Source organism: Corvus hawaiiensis, chromosome 1 (assembly GCF_020740725.1).
Source record: "Corvus hawaiiensis isolate bCorHaw1 chromosome 1, bCorHaw1.pri.cur, whole genome shotgun sequence".
Classification (NCBI taxonomy): domain Eukaryota; kingdom Metazoa; phylum Chordata; class Aves; order Passeriformes; family Corvidae; genus Corvus; species Corvus hawaiiensis.
Genome location: NC_063213.1, coordinates 89399375 through 89424311, shown reverse-complemented (window position 1 = coordinate 89424311; position 24937 = coordinate 89399375). Strand labels below are relative to the sequence as shown.

General features: G+C 37.5%; 1 protein-coding gene across 2 annotated transcripts in view; it reads left to right on the top strand.

Annotated features, from left to right (window-relative positions):
- GALNT1 (polypeptide N-acetylgalactosaminyltransferase 1) overlaps positions 1-24063 on the top strand; it is an 87191-nt gene extending 63128 nt beyond the window's left edge. For both annotated transcript variants that reach the window (XM_048313045.1, XM_048313037.1), the window contains exons 5-13: positions 97-263; positions 6103-6310; positions 7795-7965; positions 9412-9529; positions 10496-10676; positions 17991-18130; positions 19063-19161; positions 19925-20059; positions 22697-24063. In XM_048313045.1, the coding sequence (XP_048169002.1) occupies positions 97-263; positions 6103-6310; positions 7795-7965; positions 9412-9529; positions 10496-10676; positions 17991-18130; positions 19063-19161; positions 19925-20059; positions 22697-22843 (1366 nt within the window). In that variant the 3' untranslated portion in view covers positions 22844-24063. The remainder of the gene's footprint in view (positions 1-96; positions 264-6102; positions 6311-7794; positions 7966-9411; positions 9530-10495; positions 10677-17990; positions 18131-19062; positions 19162-19924; positions 20060-22696) is intronic.
- The last annotated feature ends 874 nt before the right edge of the window (positions 24064-24937 follow it).

The window sequence follows — 24937 nt, the reverse complement described above, 5'->3', positions numbered from 1 at the left end:
GAATGTTAGCATCAATACTCAAGAGATGAACCCCACCAGACTTGCAGCTCCAACTGAAGGCCTGACCTTTACAAACACATGCTTTAATTTTACTAGGTGTAAAACGAAGGTGTATGCAGACAACCTTCCCACGACCAGCGTGGTCATTGTGTTTCACAATGAAGCCTGGAGCACCCTGCTGCGGACCGTTCACAGCGTGATAAACCGCTCCCCGCGGCACATGCTGGAAGAGATCGTCCTCGTCGATGATGCCAGTGAAAGAGGTGAGGATGACATCGATGCTTTAGCTTGCTGCTCTTTATACTTCAAAAGCTGAAACTGACTTGATGTGGGCTTAGCCCTTCTTAGCAAAGCCCAGCACCTGGGGCAGGGGAAGGCAGAGGGAGCAATGCCCATTTTGAAATACAGATGGATCATTCTGCACTGAAAACTGGTGTAAGTTTGTCAGTCTGGTTACTCTTCTGTTGGCAGCATGGACTTTGTGTTTGCTAGTGGGTTTATTCTATTACAGTTTTAGTGTTTTCCATTTAGAATTTTAGCATGTTCATACAGCTTGAGGGTGTTTAGTACTTGAATCACCTGGTGAATACTAGCAAAGGCAATTCTGCTTGTTGCACGCATTTGAATTTACTATCACTGCCACCATTAGGCTTGGGGTTCAGAGGGATCAGTTTTGATTATTCAGTTCATGGGAAGTTAAAATTCAGTTGTCTATGCTGCAGAAGGTTCCACTTCTTGATAAATAGTGCTCCAGACGAAAACTCCATGCTACAGAATGAAACTTGCCATGTGTAATAAGCAAAACTTAAAGCTGATTTTTTTCTTAAAATATAATATTATTTAGATTTTAAACTTCGTGGTATTTTTAAATTACAGTATATTAGAAATAAAAATAATAATCTATATAATACTTAGCATTTAATTTTGGTTAATAGTTGATATTTGGCTTGTTCTTTGCTTAATATTTCTTGTTGGTAGAGGTTATGAAGTACTTTTTTCCCCTGTGCTGGTAAATGGAGGTGAGAGGGTAGTACAGGTTTTTTCATCTAAAACATGGCTATATTTTTATATTGATCCACCTTTTTTTTCTATATTTCTATTTCAAAAGTTTTCTCCTAGAACTAATGGCTAGTAGGCCACCAGAGAAAAAGTCTTGACAGTCACCACTTGTAGGCTGTCGCCTGTATCAGAAGGAATTCCGATGTGTCGCACAGAGAAGGGTTTTACACACAGCATGCTCAGTGTTGCTCACACAGCTCAGCCTGTTGCTTCTGATTCCAGTGATGCAAAATTCGTGTTTTGCTGCTTATGGTAATTCCAAATTCAGGGTAGGATGTCTGACTGTTGTCTAAACAGCAGGATCTGCCCCAGATCTGCATGTATGAAGAGAGACACTGGATTTGCTCGAAGTAGCACTATGATATGTGGGTTACAGTGGCTGACGGGAGGTTTTAGGATAGTTAGGAACCATCTACCATGGCTGACAGGAGCTTTTGTAGGTGGAGGAGCATTAGAAGTGGATTTTTGCACTAAGGTGGTAGAAAATATACTGAGTTGCTTCTTCAGCTTAGGGGGGTGTGTGTGTGATGCGTGGCGCGTTAGCTGGCCTTTTCCATGCTGGGTAGGTGTGGAGCACGGCTGTTGTGGAGCAGCCGAGGGAAGATCCCGTCAGCCAACTGCGCTCTCAGCGATCGGCTTTCCTGAGGAAGCGCAGCTCACGCACTCGGGTTGTGCTTGCACTTGTCTCTGTTCCCTTCCTCTCTCGGGCACTCTCACTGGCTTTTGCTTTTCCTTTTTTACCTAACTCTAAATGATTCAGCTAATTCCAGCGCAATTTGGAAGAAAAGACAGAAGCATTAAATACAATTACATTCCGGCAGCAGAGGAGAAATGCCTATGCAAAGTGCCACATAAACGTGTTCCAGATTAAATGAGAGGCACGATCAACTTTTGCACAACATCAAATCTTTGCTTTTTGCACTTGTGGGTAATGTGTAATTATAGCCCTTGATTTGTTGCAGTTTTTTAACCTTTATATAAAAATTCCACATTTTTTTAAATCAAAACAGTTCTTGGCACGAATTCAAATCAGTGCTAATTATTTTTTGTGACAGGTCAGCTGTCAGTATGACCTAGAAATGAAGAGCAAGCTAATATCTGAATGATGTAGACATCATATTACTTATGTTTTGCCTCTTCAATTTCTGTTTTAGAAAAAAATCAATTTCAATGTAGCAATAGAGATGTCCTCACTATGAATAATAGAATTATAGTCCACTTTAAAAAGCATGTGGCTTTCTCTAGCTAAATTTTCTGTTTCTGGGTTTGGTAATATAAACAAATGAACTTAATTCCAGGCTGAAAGATAGAGCATTTCATACTTTTTTTGGTGGTGTTACTGAACCTGTTCCAGTATTTCTTTTTGAAGTCTGTGAGCTTCATTTCAGATCACTTAGGCATCTTTTATTTGTTGTTATTCTCAACAATTACTGCGAGGTTTTTTTTTTGTTGTTCTGTTTTCCAAGAACTTGTTACGGTTCCATCAAGCATGCTTTTACATTAAACAAAACAGAAGGTATGATGACTGAAGATGTGAAGGGTTTGTGTTTGCTACTTAAGCATTCTGTTTGTGTTGAATTAAACCAGCATACTTTTCCAGAAAAAGACAATGTTCAGCCTGAGTATTGTATATTGAATTCTAACATCAGAGTCATTTTAACTGGAATAAAGTAAGCATTCAGTCTGCCTGAAGCACACTTTGTACCTGCTAGTGTCATGCTCTTAGAAGAATGAATTTGCATAATATCGTGCATTTATTTACACCCAAAAGAAAAGCGTTGGAGAGACAAGGCATATCTGTAACATTGTTCTCTATTTACTGATCAGAATTGCACCTTTAGTTTTTAAGTACTGGTCTTTGGTAACTAGTTCAAAACAGTTAACAGGGGAAATCAGGATTTGCTGGTATTCCAAAGCAGGTCAGCACCCAATAGCCAGGTGTGGTAGGCAGATTACATCAGGATAGATCACATCCACAGAACTTAGTTACAGAGATACAGGTCAAAGCAATGCGACCGCAACAAAATCCTGCCAACAAGACTTGTAAAAATGTTCATACTTCTTAAAAAACCATGTTTGCATGCTTATAAAAATGATAAATCTGTGTTTTATTGTAGTTTAATTTTAAAAAAAGGTTTGAGACTTAATTTTTCATTTATATTCATTTATATTCATATCAATGTGACTCAGTAATAGAATTGGCAAGGTATTTTTCAACTAATGCACTTAGTTGACTTGAACAGAATATATTTGCTCTTTTGGCTTCCTTAGTTCTGCTACTTGCACAGAAGATGCTCAGTCCTAGGTAAAACTATGCAGAGTTTTGACAGAGAAAAATCTTGAAAGGAATATCCACCACAAAGAGTTATACCTATGAAACTACATTAATTAATATTGTTCCAAATTAGAAGTATTGTGGAGATATTTGAGGTTTTTTTAAATGTTATCAAACCTCACTCTGAAGTAAATGAAACAATGCTGAAAAATTAATCAGCTCTAATCCTGGGTCACTTAAAAGCAGCTGACACTATAATGCATAAAACTTCTCATCTCAGTGTTCAATATAGAATTTTGTATAAATATGACCAACAGGTTTGTATAAAAAATCATCTTCACAGCTTGATCCTGGTGTTTCTTGTAGGCCAAAATGTATTACAGTCATTAGAAGATTATTCAAATATTTGCTTTTTTCTTTAAGGGAAAAAACCAAGGCTTACCTAATAAGAAACTATTACTAGTTTCTGGGTGCATGACTAATCACAAAAGCTAGATTCCTGCTACTTGAACAAAGGGAGCAATTTGTAAGGGATGTATATTTGTAAGGGATGCTATTAGAGAGGGTGTTCTGGAGGGAAAATAGCTGCTTAGATTTGAGCATTTTACCCTAACTGCTGGTAGCAGAGGAACTTTGGAAATCTTGATGCCTGAATTATTTACTCTGCTTTTATAGGGATGAGACATCAAGCTTTATCTTTTCTGCCTATTTTGCTGAAGCTCTAGTAATATTTTAAGAACACAGTTACTGAAGGTCTGTCACAATGTCAGAGGGGTAGTTGTCCCTTCTGAAGTTTTGAACAAGGTGATAGTTCATAAGAATATTCTTATGGACATGGTTAAACATGGGAGAAGGACTCTTCTTAACTTTTTTCCCTCCATAGTGAAAACACTGCACGCATCTGTGATTCTTTCTTAGAGAAAAAAAGTTGAAAAGTACTTGATAAATTGAAATTTTAAATACTTTACAGAGAAAATGTAGGTAGGACTCAAGATTTTTATATGCAATACATTGGGCATGACTTTCTGTAATGTAAGTTTGTGTTTTATGCTAGTTCTTGACTGGCTGCAGTTGTATTATTGCAATCTTTCTCTCTTCCCCCTGCCAGAATTTTACTGTTTTGTTAATGTAACTACATTCAAGAACCAATGTCACAGCCCATATTCATTCATTTAAGTTTAAAGTGGATGGAACTACTTTAAAAGCTTATCAGTACTACACCTGAAATGTGCAGAGAAACGTGGTGATTTGTGTGACTTGCTCGTAAGATGGTGAGCATAGAGAGGAATGCTGCACATTCTATATATATATCATGGGAGCCTTATACATTAAAGCTATAAACATTGCCATGATACTATTTCTTTTAAATTAGTGTCTTTGGAAAGCTACACTGTAAAGAGATAAGTCTGTATTTGCTACAGACTCAGATGATCTCTGTTGAGACAAAGCCTTGCAAAATGTTCAGACATGTATACGCTTGGTTTGTACTAATAAATATTTATTAATTTGAGTCTCTGTTCATATGCAAAATAAGAATTAACTTGCTTTGAGTTTCTCTGGAAACAAATATTTAGATGTATCAAATTCTTATGTACTTTTAGCACAGTTTAGCTTTCAAGGCATGTCAGAACTTAGTTCTGTGGGTTTTAATGGCAGTCCAACAATGCACAGAAAAAAATGTGAAGGCAATTAGAAGTCATTCATCCATGGAAGTGGTAAGGAATGGTAATCACCTTCAAGTCAGCCCTGCCTCTTGAGGTTTACAAAAGACCCCCTAAGAGTTCATGCTGAGCCTTTCCCATCCCCTCCAGTGTCACTCTTGTATGAGGTACTTACTACCTTATGTGAAATCCTGCTACAGGCTTTGCACTCCTGTAGTACAACTTTCAGCTCCTGTGTCCTTTGAGTGTACAATGTAATATTCCATAGTGTGCAGTAAGACCATTTTGCCTTTTTTTCACATTTAGAATCTGCGAGTTATTGCAGAAGTCTATTTCTGTGACTGTCCATTGGATTCTCCCTCATTTCTTTGTTCTTCCTTTGGCATCATTTATCACAACCCAATAGCTCTTTGCAGTGCAGGTAACTTTGAGTCTCTAGGCATATGGTAATCAACTGTTGTATTCTGAATAACTTGTTCTGCATAATTCTTGCTACATTGAGATTTGTTGTTGTTACAGATTCTCGTTTATGTATGGCTGATTACTTTTTTTTTTTAGGTATTATAGGGATAATTTAATAGGAAAAAATATTAGCCAGAAAACCCCAGAGAAGGCACAATGAAAAGTCAGTTTGATTGTGTTTTAAACTTCTCACAAAGAAATTATCTGTAAGATGCATTACTGTAGGAGACAAATCATTATGGTCACCTAGTCAAACCATTTCTGTATTTCCTTGGTGGAGAAGTGTAATGTCCAAGAGCACTTATGCGTGTTTTTGAAAGTAAGAATCACATCTTCTCTGCCGTAAAAACTTGCCTATCCCATCTAGGTTTTGTGTAAGCGTTCTACCCTCTCTTCTTTTTTGTGTTTTCCATAACGAAGAAATAAAGAGGAGGAAGAACTTTCTGTGCTATCCAGTGAAACACTTGGGAGATGTGGGAAGGAGTATTGTGAAGTGAAGAATACGCAGTAGAGGAAACCAGCTAAGAAAGTAGAAAAGGATAGGCAAGAAAAGAGGAAATGTGTCTTAATTCAAGTCTCTTCATTAAAAAAAAAAAAGCTGAACTACATAACCAACAGTTTTCATTGTTTTGATATTCTTTACAGACTTCTTGAAAAGACCACTGGAGAGTTATGTGAAAAAATTAAAAGTACCTGTTCATGTGATTCGTATGGAACAGCGTTCTGGATTGATTAGAGCAAGATTAAAGGGGGCTGCTGCTTCTAAAGGCCAGGTCATCACCTTCTTAGATGCTCATTGTGAATGTACAGTAGGCTGGCTTGAACCTCTGCTGGCAAGGATCAAAGCTGACAGGTAATTATCCATCTATTCCCCCATGTTGAGTGTTTTCCAGTTATTAAGAAATTTTCCAAGTATTACAAAATAGCCTGCAAGCAAATATTTACTTTCGTAAGGGCTGAATAAATTCTCATTTGTGTAAGGATAAAAGGCTAATTCAGTTAAACTTTTAAAAGTAAAACTCCGTTTCATGTGAAGTCTATATTGGGATGCATGGAATAATGTGTTAAATAGCAGGAGCAATGAATGAAATTGAGGAATTAAGGGAATTTGAGGTCTTCAGTCTGCAGCCTGGACTATTCCTTCAAGAATTTGGGAAGATATTCTTGAGAAAGAAATGGAGCCCTTATGTAGTGTAGCACCAACATTGTGAGCAAGACCTGTTTCCAGGCTCTCATTGTGATTTCTTTATTACATAATGGTTTTGGTTGTGCTGTGTCTTGGTCTTCTGGGATGTATTTTCTAAAGTTAGAATAATTACCGGAATGATGATGATCTACACTTACATCAGTGATGGAAATTGTATTGGGGATGAAAGTGAGAGAATTGTCCACATTGTAAAGTATGCATACGTCTGAACAGTAGCTGTAGTTGCGCACTAGTCTGTTAGTAGACAACGTATTAAATAGAATAGGTATTAGGTATGGTGTTAAAGATCCCTAGTTTTTATTGTTATAGATAAAAACCACACTTAAAATTCAACGTGACAAAATATAGTGTTACATAAAGAATAAGCTACAAATAATGAAAAATCTTTTTTCAGCACTATGCAAAAACAAAGTAAATTTTGTTGTCATTAATCATGTTTTGTGAGACTACTGTACATCCATTGCTACAATCTGTGCAAATGCCTCCACTTAAGTTCTTTGAATTCAGTTGCAAGCAACCTCTGAATCTTTTTAAAGAGCTTCCCATGAGAGGAAGCCTGCTTGAGCATGACACTTAAGTGTCTTTAAGATGATTAGAATTGGTTTCTGTGAATATATGTATTAATAACATCAGGACACTAGTCAACAAGGCCACCTTCTGTCAACTATGATGTAGTAGTTGTACTTCTCTACCAATGACTGTCATCGCTTAGTCCCGAGGGTATATAAAAATACTTACCCAGACTTAATGCCCAAGTTTTACTTTCAAAACATGAAAGTTACTTTGGCCACTCAACTAGAAACAAGGACCTCTTGTTTTCTATCTAATTACTACGTAACAATGAGAAAGTTGGGATCATTATTTCTGTCTGCAGAGGGATGAATATTTATTACTGGTAATAATGCAAATATGATTTTAAAAAAGATGTGGCATTGCCAAAATTGTATCAGAATTACAATTAGCAAGGTAGAATTTGAGTGTTCCCTGTTAATAATTTATTGAATAGTGTTGTTAAGAGATGGCGTTATAAAAATTTCAACTGTATGTGTTAAGAACAATATTAAAAAAAAACCCCAAACATCTTTTTTGACACTTTTGGTTAATAGATTTTGTTTCTTTCCTTTTCCTAGGAGGACAGTAGTGTGTCCCATCATTGATGTAATCAGTGATGACACCTTTGAATATATGGCAGGATCTGATATGACCTATGGTGGATTCAACTGGAAGCTGAATTTTCGTTGGTACCCTGTTCCTCAGAGAGAGATGGATCGACGGAAAGGAGACCGAACCCTCCCTGTTAGGTGATGAGAAATTATTAAATTGGTTAAAATCTTTGTCTAATGTTTGCTCATAACCTTTTTATGTTAAACTTGAAAGTAAGTACTTAAGGTTGTTAAGTACTTAGTTAATCATTGTAGCATCTTTTTTGTCTGATTGAAGGAATAACATAAATGTTTCTGCATTGATTGGTTGTCGGTAACTTTTGGTAGCAGTAAAGGAATCAATCAGTTTGTCACTTTGGAAATACTTTTCAGTATCTATCTTAATTACTGCAGAATTGCTAGTTTTCAGATAGCACAATGATACACAAGTTTTTAACAAAGCTTATTATTACTTTTTTAAATTGAACCTTATTTTTATCTTTTATTCTAACAAAGTGAACTGTATTTTGTAAAGATGCGTTGATTTTTGGTATGTGTGTGTATTTGTGTATGTGCATTCATATGCAAACTTTGTCTTAAAAGGGGGGATGGGAGGTGAATTTATACTTGGATATCGTGTAGGTTTATGAGAAAGGTAATAAGAAAGATAGCTTGAATGTAATATGTACCTTTTGACATACATATTCTGTCCTTACTTTTCTGGAAACTGGGCAATATTCACTTGCAGTAAAGCTCAGGATCTGACCTTTGCTAGGTTTTTTGGGGTTTTGTCTTTAGTTTAAGAAATTAAGAGGTCTTCTCAGGTTATGGTTAATTGTATTCCTCCCTTCCCCCTATTTCCTTTTTAGTGGGGAAAAGGCATATAAATTTGTAGTTAGATTGTGACCTACCTTGTATTTTATATGTCTTTCAGAAAAAGCCCAAAGCATTTCAGGAAAATAGCTAGTGATATAAAACCATTTTTGCCAGAAGTGTAAATAATTGAACTACAAAGTTATGTCAGCAGCCTAACATATAATTTACTTATTGTATATTAGTTGTCTCAAAAAAGTTGAAATCTGGGAGATGTTTCTAAAGCTCTGAGAAGCCACTAGCAGAGTTTTATTATTTTCTACCAATAAGGAGTCTGTAAGGAAAATCTGGATGTAACCCTGACTGTACAATTTTCTTGCATGAAGCAATAAAAGTGAAAGCAAGCAGGCTGCTTAATGGCCTCCCAAAACTGTTTCAAAAGCAGTAGCCAGAAGTATAATTTTCCTGTGTGAAACTGGTTTCTTTTTTATGAGTTACCAGCATTGGAGGCAGAAGTCTTTCTCAGGAGTGACAGCAGCTTTCTAGGGACTGTTTCTCTATCCAGATGCCAGTTTGAAGTGAGAAAATAAGGAGAATTGCCACTACCTGATTCCAGCTCTGGAAAATTTTGAGCTAGCAAGTACACCAAAGGTAACAGAGTTTGAGTGGAAGCTTACTGAGAAGGAACATGTTAGGAATTTGGGAAATAAACAGCTATTTTGTCAGTGTAAGTGTGAAATGTATCTAAGTATGGTTTTTTAGTGACTGATGTGCATTTTTTTTCCACCCCAGGACACCTACAATGGCAGGAGGCCTTTTTTCAATAGACAGAGATTACTTTCAGGAAATTGGAACATACGATGCTGGAATGGATATTTGGGGTGGAGAAAACTTAGAAATTTCCTTCAGGGTAGGTAAAACTCTGCAGTGTTTTATTAATCATTAATTTGTTAGGACAGTGCATCTTGAGTTCACAAGATCTGCTGCCTGCACCAGTGTGCTCTTCTCTTGCAGCTCCACTTCCCATCCCCATTAAGTTCCTCAAGCAGAGATACACATAGACTGTACCTGTCAGTGAAATGTGCATGGTGAATAGTTGGTAGAGCTTTGTGATTAAAAGATTAACCATCTCTGTGATTAAGATGATTATTCTGAAGAGTGTGTGTTTGTCTGTTAAAAGTAATTTGGTTAGAAAAGGTGGTGGGGGAGCATCAGTTAAGGGTGATGTTGTCAGTGTGCTGTTTAATGTGTCAGTGAAATGTGAGCACCTCTGTTACAAACCCTCTCTTCTTGCTCTTTACTAACTTCATGATCTCATGTGTTCATTTGGTTTTGGATCTAACCATTGTTATTCTCATTTTTGTTGCTACCAAGTAGCACAATTTCCTTTCATTGTACTTGTCAGCAGAAGGTACATAGGTGGACTCTTCTGAAGTACTTCAGCTTTCTGAATCTGCCATTTTTCAAGGTCCAAAATAAAACTGAAAATATTTTCAGAGACTTGGGAAGTGTATGGATTCTTATACATGGAGATTCTGTTTCATAATGGACTATTTTAGACACCTGTTAGTTCCTGTGATTCATGCGAGCCTTTTCCTTCCTTTGTGGTCAGCTTGCCCTGTTCTTTAAAGTAATCTCTGGCTGATGTGGTACTGCTCTGGGGGCTGAAGTACTTTCACATGCTGTCTTGCCTGGGCTTGTGAGCGTCTTTGGCTGTTGAGCAGGAAAAAACATGCAGTTCTCTTCCACGCAGTATGCATTTGTTCTAGACCTCAGCTAATGTTGTTTCCCCACCTTGAACAGAAGCAAGTGATTAATGTTTTGGAACTTCTTTTAACAACTTGTAACTTTGCAATAATTGTTCTATCGCTTCCAGATCTGGCAGTGTGGTGGCACCTTGGAAATTGTAACTTGTTCTCATGTTGGGCATGTGTTCAGAAAAGCAACACCGTACACTTTCCCAGGAGGTACAGGGCAGATAATCAACAAAAATAACAGGCGGCTCGCAGAAGTCTGGATGGATGAATTCAAAAACTTTTTCTACATTATTTCCCCAGGTGAGCAGGTCTTTGGTTATGAGAAATACTTATTAACAATTAAAATGCTGCTACTACTGGGAAATAAAGTGGGTATTTATATAAGAATGTTATTGCTTTGAAGTTTGTTAAGACAGAACTCAATTAAGGTGTACAAAAAGTAAGGTCTTAATTGAAGAAGACTTTTGTTAGCCAGAGATGTGCCCTGAAGGGTTTTTTGTTTGTTTTTTAACATGAACGTGATTTATGAATGAGCTTCCTGTGCAATAGAATTGGAACTCAGTGGAACATGAAAGAGCTCAGCTGTAGTGCTGAAAACTAGCCATCTGAATTCGTATCGTAACGTGCTGAAATTTGGGCTCTGGCTTCTATGTTGTAGGCATTCCACATTGAATACATCAGAAGTGATTTAAATGAAACCCAGAAGTAGGAGTGGCAAAAGTGAATATTGTCTGTCTTGATAGAATCTGTACTTCACTATCTAGAGTATAGGGGCAAGTTGCCAATACAATTGACTGTGATGGTATTTACTATGTTTCTTTATGTGGATGTTAACAAAACAAGAGGATGTAAAGTATGAGAGTAAATTTCCCATAAACTGACATTTGCTGGAAAAAAAAAAAACAGGAGAAGAAAGGAAGCCTGCGAAATATTGAATTATTACTTTCAACTACAGGTTATATTTATTGTATAAAAAAGACAAACTTTGGGTGGCAACAGGCAACCTTTCTAAATACTTGAGACATTAGACCTTATATACTAAGTGGTAGTTTTATATGCCACATCTGCTTTTCCAAGTAAATTTCCTTAAAACTAGTATTTCCTTATGACCTGCTTATTAAACCTGCATTACTATTGACATCTGAAAGCTGTAATACAATGCAATATGAGTCTGAACAGCATTAAATTTTAGATTGTGGGTTTTAGAGATGCTTGTGAGAGCAACTGACAGTGCAGATTTACGGTGGTTTTGTCATAAAATAATGTTTTACTCAAATGAGACTGTGTAAGACTTTTAATTAAAAGAAAGTCTTGATATTATTCAAAGCTTTTTAGGTGAAATCAGAAGCTAAGAACTTATTGTTATTGCCCTGTAATTAATACAGCATTATGAATTCAATCATGAGCATGTTCAGAAAAGTTGTATATAAATAGTTGTAGTCTTTTTTCATTAAGATTGCTCTTATGCATCCATGTCAAGCTAGATTTTAAAATATACAAAGTTGCAGGAAGACCTAATTATAAAAAATAATCAAATCCTTTCCAAAATGTAAATTACTGATAAGCCATGATAAGGCTCTGTTACGTTATATGTAATCTCTATATTCCTTCAATTTGGTGTGGTAAGCATAAGCTACAAAAGGAGTTACACTCTTCGAATTTTGTAAGATAGGGTTTTTTTGATAGGACTTTCATAGCATTGCAGTACTGTAGACTATGTATGCATTCTCCAAAGACAGTAAAAATTCTGAAATGGTGAAAGTAACAAGCAATTCTCTGTTACTGCACTGTATATTTTCTTTCCTTTCAAGAGATGCATGTCTGCATAATTTGTATGCTAATGGCCTGAGTGATTGTTGGATAGGGATGTGCTCTTGCCAAGCTCCTCTTAGAGCATCTGCACCTGCCGCCTGTCACACGCTCTCGTTTGTGTCTCCATGACCGTATTGACCGTGCACTGAAGTTCGATGCCAGAATTTTCAAGTGTCTCGAGAATAGGATCATATTGTATCTGAATAAGTTGGGTTATTCTGAAATTGATTTGTTGCCCGGGGCTGAGGAGAATGCCCAGTACTGTGGGTCATTCCTTAGCTCTGGTGAAAACCTCTTGTTCAGAGAATGAACACACAAACGTACTCCGTGCCGCTCATGCCTCTCACCCCTCCCAAATCCACATAAATTGTGAGAGCCAGTAGATATTAACTAACAAGAATTACTATTTTGGGAAGTTCACAAACACCTTGTTCTTGTTATTCTGGTATCTCCAATCTTAGCTGAGTGTTGCAGACTGTGATTTTACCCATTGACAACAAATAGCATCAGTACAAGTTTCAGTAAGTCTCCTGTGGGTATTAGTTGTTTAGGAACTCAGTGAATCTCTGCTAGCTTGGCTCACTTAGCTTTTCCAGATATCCTTCTAATATAAAAATTTAAATGTATAGTTCTTACAGAATGCTGGTGTAGTAATCCTCAGGCAGAGCGCAGTATGCAGCCTGTGAAACTGCTTGCTAGTACAAATGTGTACTTTCAGTATTACTATGAGAGTGTCACGAGTTCTTGCAAGGAGCGAGGTGAGGATTCTTAAGCTGATGCAGGTTTGCAAGCCTTGGGTGCAGATGAGTGTGGAAAGCAGGCAATCCTCTGTGCACCCAGAATTTTTCTCACTAGTTGATATGGATGAAAAAATTGGATTTCGAAGGAGATAATACACTGACAAGCAACATTGAGCCTAGCTAAAAAGACACTTGTTTCCTCCTTTATATTTTCTTTTCTGTTCCCCTAGGATAGTGAAACATAGAGGGATTCATCCAGGAAAGCAAATGTAAGATTCTCAGGTAGCTTTCCCACTTCACGTAATCTGTGTTGTCTGGGAAAAAAAGGCTTGCTGCTTGAATGATAGGAACTCAAGAGACTTTTACTATTGATGTAATGCAGTTAAATGGAAAGCTGCCCTCTTGAAAAGAAAGCCTGTAATCCTTTTCTGCTTTTGTAACTATAGCCCAGTAGAAAATGCTACTTGTCTGTTTTAAGCCTGTGTGCATTTTAGAAGCCTACTCCTCTGCTTAGGAGTGGTTAGGTACAGATGGAGGTTGGGCAGGAACTTGTTGCAGCTGCTGCTCAGCCAAAATCAAGCCTGTCTCTTTGCAGGCAGCAGCTCTTCTCCCCGGCAGCACAGGCATTGGCTGCAGGCCTTTCTCATTAGCTGGTAGCTTTTCTCGCAGTTGTGTGTTACACCAGGGCCCTGTTTCCCAGACTATTTCTCTTCAGCTTTCAGAAAACAAATCCAGCATGTGAATAATCTGTTTCCTGGCTCCAGTCATTCTTTCTGTGGGCTCTGCCACTTCTTTATTTCCAGTGCTGGTCTTTCATCACTTTCTCCAGGCTGAAATATTAAGACTGTATTGTCCAAGGTGAGGAGGCTTCACAAGGTGGTGATGCCAGTCTCACAGCTTGCTGTGAGGGGAGTGCCTTGCTTTTCATGGCAGGTGTGCTGGTATGGCAGGTAATAGGGTTTCACCTCCCCTCACTTACTGATCCTTCATCTGCATCAGCTGCTTCTATGACTTGCTGGATTTCTCAGGATTATTTCTCCTGTGGGCTGGGTCCCCTGGGGTTAAGTTAGAACCTGTAGCAGCACAGGAGGTACAGCAGGAATGTGAAGCTCAGCAAGGGAAGTTGCCCCTTTGGCAGCAGCAGCTGCAAGGCATTAGGCTGGTGAGCTGAAGACATCCCCAAAAGCAGCTCCAGTGAGCTTGGGTACAGCCTTATATAACTTATACGGAAATTAATTTCATTGGTGACCAAATGTATGCCCCAAAGGGTATATTCTGGGATATACCCAGAAAATGTGTTGCCCTGGGACTAAGTGGGCAGGCAGAAAGCCTGAAAAGACAGCACTGTGGAATTACCTGAGCAGGAGTCACCTAGACAGTGACAGGGGTGTGTTATCCTGAAAACTGGATCTGTAGGCCTCATATCTAATTGCTGCATGCACTGTTCTCTAGCCAGGTATGGTAAGTCAAGGTGCAGTATGTACAGACTGGAAATGGAAAACATTATTTATGGTTGATAGGGAGGACAGAGGAGGGACTGAGTCCACATCTTGTGGTGTAGCTAAGCCTGTGTTCAAAATACATACTGAGTGTTTCCCTGTGGTTTTGTATTCAACTACTATTCCCTACTAGCATTAATTGGGAATGCAAAGAATGTAGCTATTCAAATTGGTTTTAAATTATTATTGCTGATAGAGTTTCATAATACTAAATAAAAACAAGTTATTTTTATCAGAAGACTAGATTTAGATGAAACAGTTTTCATACTCTGCTTTTGAAAATGACTGAGCAATTTATATTCATGATGATAAAAACATGCTATTTTTTTTCAAGGGAGTTTAGCATAAGTATATTGCCACACACTATTAAACTTGGGCAAGGAAACTTTTGGCTCTTGAAATTTTGAGGATGTCACAACTGTTGCAACAAGACTGATGGGAAGCTTAAATATAAGGTGCCAAAGAATATTAAACTTAAAGGAGTATTCTACTGATAGACATCATTACATTTATGTTTTTGTAAAGGTATAAATAAAGACCATTATATTTAATAATCAGAGTGATTTGGTTCTGTGTACCAAACTTCAAGAATAGTGATGGTACAAGCAAGTGCAGTCTTATATTTGCACAAAAGAACTGGTGCTGGTGCTGGATGACTTGGTGTTGATTTTTTTTGCATTACCAATATTTATATTTTGTTTGTCTTTAAGCATGTGTGTGAAAAAAAGCATGTGATTGTCCCACAGCAAACAGCAAGCTGCGTGACAAATAGAATCATCAGGGAGGCCCAAACTTTTAAATGTGATTAGGGTTGGGGGCAGGGAGGTTGAGGAAAAATATATTGTTATGGTCAAATAAAGACAACAGTAGCAAGGTTTCTTAAATACTATTTCTGATTTGTGTGATGTGGATGCCCCATCCCTGAAAGTATTCAAGATCAGGTTAGATGCATCTTTGAGCAGCCTGGCGTAGAGGAGCGTGTCCCTGCCCGTGGCAGAGGGGTTGGAATGAGATGATCCTTAAGTCCCCTACAACCCAAACCATTCTGTGATTATATGATTTTTTTCTTTTTTTTTTTTTTTTTAAATGAACCAAAGATTTGAGAAAACATCAAGTGGACATGGCTGTCTTCCTCACGGTGTGCATACCTTTAGAATCTGGCATAATTCTCTCCTGGGAGGAAATCTGAGCTAAGTCATGTTTTGCAGTTTGGTTTTTGTTTTGTTTTTTAGCTGAGCCTTTGACAAAATGTCCAAAACTCCTAGAAGGTCATATGTCACTGTTGTAGATATACATATAAATTTTACTGGTCTGTGGAGGAAATAATGATTTAAACCTGTACTTAATTTTTGGTAGGCTTTATACTTTGCTGCAGTTTCCCTTGTTTTCTTCAAGTCTTTTTTTCCCCCCAAAAGAAATTCCTCATAAATAACTGGCACTGCACGGGATAGAAATACTCAAGCTGGTTTAGAGTAGTATTGGTAATGTACCAGAAATCTTGGAAACAGAATAGTTCAGCCTTAGTGGAGGACACCCTCAAGGCAATTCTACCTGTTCTGCTCTTCATTCCATCTGCTGACCTGATGCTAACTGTAGTCTTTGTGTATGGTTTGGTGCAGACCTGACTTCAGAGAGGATTTTTTAAAAACCTTTCTGAATAAAAATGGTTTAATGGAATACCTTGTAACAGAGAAAAATGAGCTGGCACTTTTTTGTGGTGACATTTAAAACTACCTTAAGAAACAGCTTGCTTGTATGCTGTGAAGTCTCACTTTACAGTTAATTATTTATGGCTGTGACTTTAATTCTTATTGCCATTCAGTAATGTGACAAAGCCTTAACAGTGTTGTTTTCTGGAGGTTGGTGTAGCAACCTGAGTAAGTTTTGAGTGTTGTATAGTTGTTGTGAGAGTGGCATGAAAACTGCTTCATCCATCAGCTGCTTTTGCATCACTGAAAAACGAAGAATCAAGTACTTAGCTGTGGTTGGAAACTTTCTGTTCTTACATTAGCTTTTGAAAGAGTGTTGCTTTTCTTGTAGAGCAAATATTTGCTCTCATGAAGATAGAGCAGCATTCTGTGGCTGATTTTTTTGTTCTTTTTTCTTTAATTTGTCTTGTGTTTTTTGATTTTGGGATTTCTTCTGTGACTTGAAAGCCCAGATTGAAATTTTTTGGGATTCTATAAAAACAAGCTTTCCTTTGCTTTCATTCCCTTACCAGTATAGTTTTCCAATATATTTATTAAAATGAAGTCTTTAATTAAAAAAAAAAAAAAAAGCCTAAAAACCTGGCTAACATTTTTTTCTTTCTGGAATATTGAAATTGTGTTTTTCATTGACATTTACAGACAGTTAGCTAAAGTTTGATCCAATTATCTGTCTCAATTGAGTAGAAAGACACCATCTGCTGGCAAGTCGATTTAATACACAGTATGCCAGCTTAGAAATGTCTCAAACTCTTTCCCAGCTCAAGAATTTTAGAGGTTACTTGCAGTCCTCCAAGTGGAGAGATTTCTGAAAGATGTGTGCATCTGGAGGTCTGTGTGCTGGCCAATTGAGCCATATTAGTAGTCTCTTAGGGGAATTTAAATTGTCACAACTAGTTTTTGTTCTTGTTTGGGATTTTTGGTACTGTACTGCATTTGACCTGTGTGATATGGAGTGTGGTGTGGGAAACAGAAAAAAGACATGATGCTTGAAAACTAGAAATTATCCTACTCTTATTAATTGTTATTATTGGAATATTGTATTGGATACAATAGTGCTGAATTCAGGCGAAACAAAAATACCTACTGTTCTTGCGCACCATCCTCAGCCCATCTGCAGATGGGACTTGCACAAATTAATTTTCAGAAGGAATTAAAGCAACCATAAAGGAGTAGAAAGATGCAGGATAAAGGAGCACTTTGATAAATGAGGAGCAAAGGAATAAAAAGGCAAGCAAAATACCACCAGAAAATGATAGCAGTCATAATGGTGAACATACTTCCTGCAAACGCTGCGGTTATCTTGAACAAATGCTGAATTATTTAAGGTTTAGTGCTCTGTATGAAGGCTGCTTTCTTCCTGCTTCTTTGTGCAGCTAGATAGATGAGGAAGAGTCCAGCAGGTGGTACCTGGCTTACAGAAATAAATTAAATTGGAATTCTCCTTGCTCCACAGAAGGAGACTGCTGTGTTATGCTGCATAGATACGCACTCCAGTTACCACTGGGGATAGAATGGCATTAGTAACTAAAAAGGTTTCAGCCTTTCTCCTCTGTTAACTTAGTAAGCAACTACATTCAAATTGTTCCACAAACCACAGGTAAGAAATTGTCATGCACAGCCCAGATGTAGTGATTCTATCTGTTGTGGAAAAAGAAGTCACAGGTTCAGACATGTTCTCTCTGAGTATAAACAGCATAATGCTCTATTAAACAAAAACCCCTTTGTATAGAGGTGACTTTTTAGAGAGAAAGCCTTTAATGGAAGTAGTAAATTATACTGATGTGTTTTCTTATGAAGTGGAATTAAATGATATTTATTGGCAGCCATCGAAAACAACTTCCTTTGTTCCTACAGGAGTTACTAAAGTTGATTATGGGGACATATCTTCACGACTTGGGCTAAGGCGCAAGCTCCAGTGCAGGCCTTTCTCCTGGTACTTGGAGAATGTTTATCCTGATTCCCAAATCCCACGCCATTACTTTTCTCTGGGAGAGGTAAGATTTTATCTTTCATACTCATCTTCCCTATGTAAAGTACGTTGTGCAGTAAGTTGTGTTTTGAACTGAGTAGTGCAAGCAAGTTCCAGCAAAGTTCAAGTATCTTGCACCCGTGTTTCTGTCACAGGTAAAATGACAAATCTGGCTTCTTAGTGGGGCAGACACTGAACTTTGGTATACAGTACTGTAATTTGAATATTTTCCTTTTTCCTACTACAGTACAAAATGTCATATAAATGGCTTTGGAAATATTCCTTCAGAAATGTAGCTGTGGATAACTTTCTGTATAATGTTCTCTGCATACAGTATGAGTGAAGTTTTGCTTGAAAGCTGTACTAGGTCAAGCAAGGTCTTTGCCTAAAAGCTGTTCTGAACTTTACCCCAGAACCCTCATCAGTGACCAGAAAATTCTAGTGACCTCTAAGCCTTGCTGTGACTGTAGAAATAGTGCAGATGATGCTGTCCTAAATAGGTAGGCACCCTCTCCTCTATAAGTCATGTTGAACTAAATATCAGGTTTGCTGTCGAGTGATTTTGTACTGTTTGGTTTAAAAAGAAACACTTTTAGCAAAATGGAGCAGGCATTTGTGCTTCTGCATGACTATCAGGAGACCTGATATTCCTGCCTGCTTACTGTACAGTGATACAGGGATTAATACTTTTGAAGGTTTTGGGCTGGAGACTCCATTGTGTCCATTCTGTTGTAACTGAGTCTTTGAGCAAAAAGTGCTCCCAAGGTGGAAGGATCCCCCAAAGAAAGCACAGAAACAATCATGGTTCTGTAACCTGGTAGCTTGAACATTTGCTTGGGAGTTTGAGTCTTGGACAGTGATGCCTCATTGCTGATGTGGGTCATTTATTTCACATAACCTCTGGTGTATGGAGATAAAAATATCAACCTTTGGTGATGTGCTCTTTTTCCCTCCTAGATAAGAAATGTGGAGACAAATCAATGTCTGGATAACATGGCAAGAAAAGAAAATGAGAAAGTTGGAATCTTTAACTGCCATGGAATGGGTGGCAATCAGGTGACAATTTTTAAAAAGGAATTTTCTTAATGTATTGAATTATTTGGGACACTACTGCTCATTGGGGAAATTCTTGGGTGTTTTCAGTAGTTATCTTCAAAATATACTTAGGAAACCCTCATTAAAGGAAATGCCTGTAAGAGGAAATGCATGAGAAGATTTGGTGGTGGTTTGTACTTGTATGTTTTTGAGGCCTGATTGCAGTACATTTTAGATCAACTTTAAAGTCAAAAACAAAATCATGGGAGGACAATACTGTTGTGAGCTAGACTTCACCTCCTGTAGGTTCTCTGGAAATGCATTCTGGTTTGAACTCCTGACTGGCATTGTTACTTTAAAAAAACCAAACAAACAAACATGCCCATGCCTGAAAAACTTTTGTTAATATGTGTTTTTCTGGGTGTCAGTGTGGGATATATTTTTCATCTATTTTTTTGTTCTACTTTCTTAATGATTCTTGATGAATTGTTTTCATATAAACAGAGATTACCTGTGTTTGGGGATTCTCCTGTTCCTTCACAGCAAGCAATCTTCAATTCAAAAGAAGTCTGTTTTGACTGAAGAGCTTGAGACAGTGTTTATATTTGTTCGAATAAAAAAAAATTGTTTCTATGCCTCACTATTGTGAAGGGAACAGAAAACAAAAGAAAAAATTAGTGGGGATAAGTGAAGTAATGCACAAATGTTTCCCTTTCCCCTCACTCCAGGAATCTTTTGGTTGAAACAGTTGTTTTTCAGTTCCTCTCATTCTTTTTCTGTCTAGGTTTTCTCATATACTGCCAACAAAGAAATTCGAACAGATGATTTGTGTTTAGATGTATCCAAACTTAACGGCCCAGTAACAATGCTCAAGTGCCACCATCTAAAAGGAAATCAGCTTTGGGAATATGATCCAGTGGTAAGTCTTCTAATGACTTTTGACTGTAAAATGAGACAACTTGGGCTTTTACATGAGCCTACAGAGCAACATTATTCCAGTGTGGGACCACTGCTGGACAGACAAAACAGGAAACAAAAGTCAGGATCATGTTCCCTCTGTTATTAATTCACTATGTAGTCACACAGTGGACATCTGTGTTGATTTAATTACCTGGTGAGTTTTGGGGGAGCTTTTGGAAGAACATTTTGAATGTGCTTTTGGACCCTCTGGAGAAATATAGTCAGAGAGCGTAGTGTTGTGTTAGAGTTAGATCAAAAATGGGGAAGTGTTCCAGGTGTCTACTGGACCAATAAAAGATAAGAGTAATGATGTGTTGGGGTCCCTCCCCTGCCATGGAGCCCTGGGAGAGGGGCCCTGGGGGGGGAGGCACGGGGTTTCCCTGCCCCTGGCCAGCCTCATTCCCCATTGGTTGGTTTGGGTTCCCTGATAACGCCAAGGACCCTCGGGTCCCGTGACTGCGGGGCTCCTGAGCAGAGCCCCGGCCATGCAGCTGGAGAAATAAACACCTCTGAAACATCTACCACGAATCTGTCCTTATATACTTCGTTTCCACGGGACTCCTGGTTTGAAATATACTTGTTGCAGTAATCCCCGCTGCGACAATGATGTTTGACAAATTCAGCACTTGGTGTCTTCTCTTGCACAAAGTTACAAGGAAATGCTTGTCTAATTAAAAAATGAGCTTTCCAAACTAATAAAAATGATTGTACATTTCTAATCATGGTATGTCTGAGGTATAGGTGCTTAAAACACCTTTATTTAAGTCAGGGTCTTTCTTGTACATAATGTTCAAATTTACTTTGAGGTTCATATGCTGATCTGCCAGATCTAGAAATCATTGTCCATGGATCAATTCATCATTAATTTGATTTGCAAGCTCTAAAAATGATTTTGTGATTGAGTAATGCAGTCAAGAACTCTGACTTCATGGGTAGTTAAAAAAAAGTAGTTCTCAAGCTTATTAATTTAAAATCACTTATTACAAAAGACAGTTGTGAGACAATTTGTGGATGAAGAATCTTGCCAGTATATTTGCAACGACTGTTTTTAAAAAGAACTTTTAGATATTTAGCTACTAAAAAGTAATTTCACTAATTAAAAAGCAAGGTGGGGGTTGTTTCTGACTAAATATACTTGTTATAGACTTCAGTAGCTGAGGTGTTAACAAAGCCTGCAGCCTTTTAGACTAAGAGCAAATATATAAGTATGATTTTCTGATTAGAATGTCATTAATGTGGAAGACAATGGATCTCTACTAGGATTTCTGCACATTGCTGGCAACTGTTTATAGGACACTGAAGAAAGCTGAAGGCTTGCAGGATTAAATTGGTCTTGGGAACTATTTGTTCTTGGTTTTAATGTAGTTAGTTTACCTGACTTAAGCAATAACATGAATAATATTACCACCTACAGTGATTTACCAAAGGGCAAGTGGTTTTCATTAGGTTTCTACCTTATCAGTGCTAAGAAAAATGCATCTTTAGGCACCTAATCGCAATAGTCTGTCTTGCAGTGATTGCCACAGACTTCCCCTTTGTTGATCTTTAGCCATAAATTTGGTTATATGTGGTTTTTTGCTATATTCTGTAGCAGAAAATCCAGGCATAATCTTCAGAACATTACTGAAAGATGGCAAATAAAGCTCAAAAATAAATTATAAGGTACTTAAAAGAACTCCTGCCTACATAGTTGAGTGATTTTTTTTTTTTCTGTAGTTTTTTTTTCTTTCTGCCTCTGTTCGACTCCTTCCTTCATTCTTCAGCACCTCTCTGAGTGCCGGGGATTGATGTGCTCAGGCTTTTGAATTTGATTTTTTTTTTAAATTATGCTTTGCTGCTTGTGCACATAAGGCCACGACTTTCCAGTCATTCCAGTGTCCAGGCTGAGCTGTTGAATGAGAGAGGAAACACTGATGGTAATGCCTGTGGTACCATAGGCAAGTTGGTGCACTGAGGAGTATCCATAGTACAGTGGCAGGAAATGCAGCTTCTGAAGAGCTCTTCTCCATGAGGGTAGTGCTGAGGTGTAGATGGAATGGTTTACCAAAGATTGTATAAATGAGATTAGTAGGTATTGGAAAAGATGTATACTTACGTGAAATTGCACATACTTTTTATAAAAGAACATACTTTTGGAAAAGAGCCGAAGAAGTGCTAAAAGAACATAGTGTAAAGTCAGTATTGTGTCCCCAGCTGAGGAAAAAAATGTACTTTTGAAAACATACTCATTCTGATCTGATAAAAGCTACTATTATAACTAATAATTGAAGTTGTATGTCTTACCAACCTGTAATTTCTAACTCTTCAAAGATCCCTAGCTGTATAGTCCTATTTAAAGAATGGTGGATGTTGCTTGATAAAGAACATCATTTACAAGTTCAGACTGTTTTGTTTTTCATAAAGCACTGCTTTTAGTATCTACAATGTCAAATAGCATATTTAAGTGTTTTTTAGGATTGGGATCTGGAGTCTGTAACCACAGGGTCTTGTCTAGTTCTTACTTACAGAAAAAGTTTTGATGCCAACTAGGAATTTTTTGGTTGCCTTATGCCTGGTGATTTTTATAAAGCTAATTTCTTTTTATTTTGTCTTCAAGAAATTAACCCTGTTGCATGTGAACAGTAACCAGTGCCTGGACAAAGCCACTGAAGAGGACAGCCAGGTACCCAGCATCAGAGACTGCACCGGCAGCCGCTCCCAGCAGTGGCTGCTCCGCAACGTCACCCTTCCAGAAATATTCTGAGGGGTTCTAAAGAAAAGCAAAGATTGACTGGGCTACCTCGGCTGATACTTTGGCTACACTGTTAAGTAGCAACAGAAGAAACTTCTGCTCAGCAGAATCCACAGTTCCTCAGCTGTTAGAACTCCTGCAGCTTCTCAGTATCTGTGAACCAGCCTTCCTGTATAAGGATGTGAAACTACCACACATAGCAGTGAAACTGTGCCCACTGATGTTTACAAGATTGAAAGAGTTTCTTCCAGCAAATAACTTAGAGAACCTTTGGACAGTGGAAACATAATCAATGAAATAGTCTCTCTGAAGAGCTACATATCGTTTTAGTTTGCTTGCACGTCAGTAACCTATGCTGAAAGTGCTGTTGTAATGAAGAAAGTTTCAAGAATTCTTTTTTTCCTGGTTAGCAGTGGTAACCAGACTGCTAAATATAGATCCACAAATAAATGAAAGAGAGAGCTGGAAACCAGATTCAGTATCATGACATAAGAATTCTGTGGTTTAAGAACAAAAAGTAAACAGGGTTTAATGAAACTAAATCAGAACTATGAAAAGTACAATTTGTTATAGTGAAGTATCAAATTTATATGTAGATTTTATACCTCAGTGGGGGAAAATAACCAAGTCAAAAGGCAATTGTTTCTCTTTTTCAATTGTGTGATAGTCCATAAATACTTTCTGTTTTTCCTGGCGAGTCTAAAACTATTTTGGGCGCAAACAAAATGAGCATAAGAATAAACTGAGCTCTTGAATGTCAGATCAACTTTTTTTAAATTTTAATTTCTTGGCTGTTGGAATTGTATCTTTTTATTACTGTCTGAAAACTGGAGGTTAACATGCTGTCTAACTTTTTTTTTTTTCCCAGGCCTGCCATTTCAATTTATACTTGGGTCAGTCAGCTTATGGACTTTCATGGCCAAACAAAAGATTTAAGTACACTTTGAAATTAGGTTAACTTGAGTATGCTTTAGCGCCCAAGACTTGTACTACTCTACTACAATTTTGTTTTCGTAGCAATAAATCTTTTGTTCCTTGTTTGATTTCAGTCATCAGAAAGCCAGAAGAAAAGATACATGATTTGGGTAGCAGAAGATTGGCAAAACTGAAGGTTTTCTGGAATCCTTTTTCACTTCATATTCAGATGTGCTTCATTGTCAAGTGCATATTTAGATTAGACTCTGAATTGTAATGTTGATCTGCTGCTTTTTTCTAATAAAACCTAAAGAAAAATAGCGAAATTGGCATGGTTTTTAAAGTTAACATAGCCAAAAGCAATATGATTATGTCATTACATTGGTCTGCATTTTTTAACTGAATTGCTTTGTTTTGTTAAAAAAAATCTGTATGGGCTGATCTTGAAAATGAGCCACTGAACACTCAGAGTATTCATTGAATTTTCTTTTGGAAAGAAAAATGAGATTTGCTTAATGGAGAGGATATTTTTATGATAAATGTCGTTGTTTGGCCAACTGTCCTGTCAAGCAAATTAAACCTAGACTCATGCAAAAGTTGTGTGGAATTATATTTGGCTGTTAAGGCCTTTTTAGATTTACTATCCCAGGTTGTTGTAGTCAGTGTTATCTCCATTATTTCTGTGGCAGTATACAAGAGTTTTCATGCAGAAAGCAGGGGAATGGTTAACAAATTGTACTATTACATCGCTACTTTAAAAATACATGGGCTGAGACAGTGTGGGGTTAATATCAGATAAAACATCCAAATATCTAACTGTCTTATAGTGACCCCTTTGTTTGGATAGTCCTGCAAATTGTATGAGATTGAAGTGGATTTATGAAAGCAGTTTAACAGAAATATATTGAAAAGTGCCAAGATGACTTAAAAAAGAAAAAAGGGAAAAAGTCCATCTTAATGGTTATGTGAGGAATGTGAGAAGACTTATTCCTTTCTTATGGTCAGTGAAGTGGATAAGGTGGGTGACAGTGTAATTTTTTTTTTTTTTTTTAATCTTAGCAGACTAGCCATTTTTAGGGCATGTGTGTGTGGTGGTGCCTAAAAATGTGGTATCTTTTACTTCAGAAACAATTTCCCAAACACAAAACATCCTTTTAAAAACATTTCCAGCAAAGAGGCTCTAAATCAGAG